Raw genomic sequence first — 3,637 nt, forward strand, 5'->3', positions numbered from 1 at the left:
TTTGTTGTGATTTTTTTCTTCTCTACTCTCAGTCTTCTGATGTGGATTCTCACACATCACTAACTGAATCATCGCTTATTACTTGTGAAGTGACTTAGTTTGATATCAGATGAAGACAAAAACAGCAACAAGACTTCTTTACAACATATTTTATAACTTTTATTTGCGAGGCTGATTTGTCCTTACATGTTATATACAATCATTGGTACAATGGAGATAGAAATACAAAAAAAACGGGTTTATAGCCTTCAGATATATTGCAAAAAACACAATAGATCACTGGAACTCTTTTGGTGTCCTGATATTTCACATAGATGCACATAAAACTATTTTTCGCCTCAAATATATACAAACGCTGGGCACATAAAAAATACAAATATCTCGATATGCACGTAAAAATCACATTTTGGGATACAAATATAGCTTCTTTAACTGACTCTTAAGCTCACTGTGACAATGTTAGAGTCAACTTGCACACACTGAGTCATACATTGCACATTCTAAATAGCTTCACTCCTCGTTCCTCGAACGCATCGCGGCTCTCAGGTGGCAGCGTTTGTGCTTCATTGTGAGACCGTACTCTGGGGTCATGTCCAGCGGCTCGCCGGGCTTCGCGTGGAACCGCAGATTCTGGACGAGGATCGCCAAGAAGAGGAAGACTTCGTTTCGTGCAATGACCTCTCCGATGCAGCGTCGCTTTCCCAAGCCGAACACCATCATCTTCTCCCCCTCTAGCTTGTTGAGCTCGGTGCCGTCCGTATTCAGGAAGCGGTCTGGGTTGAAGGAAGACGGATCTTTCCACAGCTCACTAAAAAGTGCAGAGAAATGAAGAAATAAGATCAACTGTGTAAAAGAAACAACAGGTACATGACCAGTTAGAGGTTTAATCTCCTTGTTCAGCCAGGACTAATACGGTGTGTGTGTGACGACTGCTCCTTCAAAACTACCAGGTAACTTTCCGCTGCTCTAACAGAGCCCTCTCTACTACTAGTCGTAGTATGCTACTCAAAAGTGTCATCTTTAAACATTTAAACACAACGTATCACAAAGAACTTACGGATCATGGTTGATCTGCCACTGATTGATGAAGACACAGGTGTCTTTGGGAATGAAGTAGCCGTTCAGAGATGTGTCTTTTGACGAGCTGAAACAGACGAACAAAGTACATCACATACATTCTTCAGTTTGCGATAGCTATGTTTGTGTTGTTTGTGAAGACTTTTCTCAGGCACATATGTTCCTAAGAGCGATCTAAAAGCGATGAGCCTCACCAGTGAGGGATGGTGAAGGGCAGGAATGAAGAATGGCGAAAGATTTCCAGGATAAAGGCCTCCAGGAAGGGTAACTTGGGTTTGTCAGAGAGACAAGGCGTGCGATCCAGGCCTACAGATTCCTCTGGAAATTAAAAGAGCGCATTGGCTGTTAGCTCAAGACGAAGACGGAGGTTGCAGTTTATAGTCCTGTCTCACTTTTTTTACTGTATTCTGTGGCACTGTGCTGTACTTACTCATTTCTTGATACAGCCTTTCCTGTATCTCTGGGTATGCAACCAAATACATCACAGACCAAGATAGGGCAGTTGAGATGGTGTCAAAACCTGGAAGAGAAACATAAAGTCTATTAGGACAGGTCTTTTTTTTTTGATTTAGGGAGAGGTGGCTTCTCATCAGATCATCCAAGACATAATCAACCTACCAGCTCCAAACAGGTCATTGACGATTCCTACAACCTTCTCATCCGACATCTGGACATTGGAGTTCTCATCCAGCTTCCTGTCCTCACAGTGATCAATGAGGGAGTCTGTGATGTCCCGTATGTTGTCCTGAAAGAAGATGATCAGACAATCTCAATTAAAAATAAGAATAGGAAAAATATGTCGAGTTTTGATAATAACCCAGAAGAAGAAACTGACTGTACCTTGTCGAAGGTGGTGTAGTGCTCGCTGACGATCTTTTGCACAAACGCGTTGAAGCGGTCGTTGATGCTCACAAACTTCTTCATTGATGTGCTGGGCAGGTACTGAAGAATAGGGATGAAGTCTGCAGGGTTACCGCTGGCCACCACCTGGCCGAACTCATCGCTGAGGTTCACCAAGTTGAGCAGCTCCTGGTTGTTGTGGTCGTAGCGTCGGCCGAAGCACATGCCACAGATCACATTGGCAACGGAGACGACAATGTGACGGAAGGGGTCGAAGCTGCCATCGGTCTCCATGACAGTGTTGAGTTGCTTGACCAGATACTCTGCCTCTTTGCTGACGTGTTCCTCCAGCGCACAGGAGTACTCTGGTGTCGTGCCTTCCAAGGTGGAGAAGGAGCGCAGGGCGCTGTAGGCCAGCTTCCTGCGGGCACGCCAGACGCCGGCCTGGTCAGTACTGAAGGCCAGACTCTTGCCATCGTTGATAAACCTGAAGCTGTACAGGTCAGGCCTGCCGGCAAAATCGTCCCCTTGCTTGATGAGAGCCTGTCGGACTGTTTCACTGCCACTCAACACGACGACGGGACGCATGCCAATCTGGATCTGGAAGACGTCGCCATAGCGCTTGCTCATGGCAGTGAGACTCAGGTAAGGATTTCTTCCCACCTCAAGCACGTTCCCAATGATGGGCAGGGGCTTTGGTCCGGGCAGCTGACAAAGCCCCTCGGGAATCTCAGTACGGAAAAACTTGAGGATCATGTAGACCAGACACATGGTTATTATGGCCACCAAACTCTCCGACACCGACACCGGTCCAACGAATGGCAATATCATCAGCACCATGATGACAGCTTCTTTTCTTTTTTTTTTTGTTCTGGCTTGTGCACAACCTGGAAATTAAATAGGAGGGGCATTAGAGTAGTGAAGGCAGGGAGGAAGAAAAGTGTTGTGCAACATGTTGACTACATGCACCGTAAAGTTTGGAGTAACTGCAAGACCGTCACACGGTGTGAGTTTGATTTTAATTTAACTCTTTACGTTCTCATGCTACCGTACACAAAGTTTTTTTATTTTTTTTTATTTTTTACAAGCTGTGCAAAGCATTCCAAGTTTACCACCAGCATGACTCGCATGAACCCCATGAATAAAAACTTAGCGATTAAAAAACAAAAAAAGGGGGCTGTGCATGTTTCGAGGCTGCAACTGCAAACACCAAAAAGTCTTATTACCAGCTGTGCTCCTATAATAAACCTCCAGTCAGCACTTTGCTCTTATCACTCTGCTCAGTTTGAAATCAATCTGTCCCCACATTGTGCAGGTATGGATCTTACCTTTGAGTCAAACGGTGGAATTGAAGCAGTGCGGGAGTGCAGCAGTGTGGTCCCAGTCAGAAGTATCGTGCAGTAAAACTTATTGTCCGAGTTTTACTCTCTTGATATCCCAAAACAGAGAATGGGCGCTTGCTTTATAGTGCGCTCCACAGCTTCATTGGCTGCTGCTCATGACGTAATCTCTCTCTCTCTCCCCCTCTCTCTCGCTCTCTCTCTCTCTCTCTGTGCCATGAATGAAGTTCAGCACAGAGGAAAGGTGTGTGTGTGTGTACGTGTGTGCGTGCGAAGTTTGGAATTGATTGCAGTCACGAATATATGAAACACAATTTGAGGTTTTTATCGCCCACATGTGTTTTTTTTAAAAAATGTTTTATAGTTTTACGCACAGATAA

At 45.0% G+C, this 3,637-nt stretch overlaps 1 protein-coding gene across 1 annotated transcript; it reads right to left on the reverse strand.

Moving 5' to 3' along the window:
• Positions 1 to 134: 134 nt before the first annotated feature.
• Positions 135 to 3,356, reverse strand: cyp1a (cytochrome P450, family 1, subfamily A). Its single transcript, XM_030415642.1, has 7 exons — positions 3,246 to 3,356; positions 1,918 to 2,804; positions 1,696 to 1,822; positions 1,508 to 1,597; positions 1,272 to 1,395; positions 1,058 to 1,144; positions 135 to 808 (listed from the first exon to the last, which is right to left on the reverse strand). The coding sequence occupies exons 2-7, from the start codon at positions 2,755 to 2,757 to the stop codon at positions 511 to 513; spliced, it is 1,566 nt and encodes a 521-aa protein (XP_030271502.1). The 5' UTR covers positions 2,758 to 2,804; positions 3,246 to 3,356; the 3' UTR covers positions 135 to 510.
• Between the last annotated feature and the right edge of the window lie 281 nt (positions 3,357 to 3,637).

Source organism: Sparus aurata, chromosome 4 (assembly GCF_900880675.1).
Source record: "Sparus aurata chromosome 4, fSpaAur1.1, whole genome shotgun sequence".
Lineage (NCBI taxonomy): Eukaryota > Metazoa > Chordata > Actinopteri > Spariformes > Sparidae > Sparus > Sparus aurata.

Excerpts from the sequence above, each read along its gene's own strand:
- cyp1a (XM_030415642.1), bottom strand. The coding sequence starts at position 2,757 with ATGGTGCTGATGATATTGCCATTCGTTGGACCGGTGTCGGTGTCGGAG. Across the intron at positions 1,396-1,507 it reads AAGGCTGTATCAAGAAATGA|AGGAATCTGTAGGCCTGGAT; the intron begins GTAAGTACAGCA and ends TTTAATTTCCAG. Across the intron at positions 1,145-1,271 it reads CCCTTCACCATCCCTCACTG|CTCGTCAAAAGACACATCTC; the intron begins GTGAGGCTCATC and ends CGTCTGTTTCAG.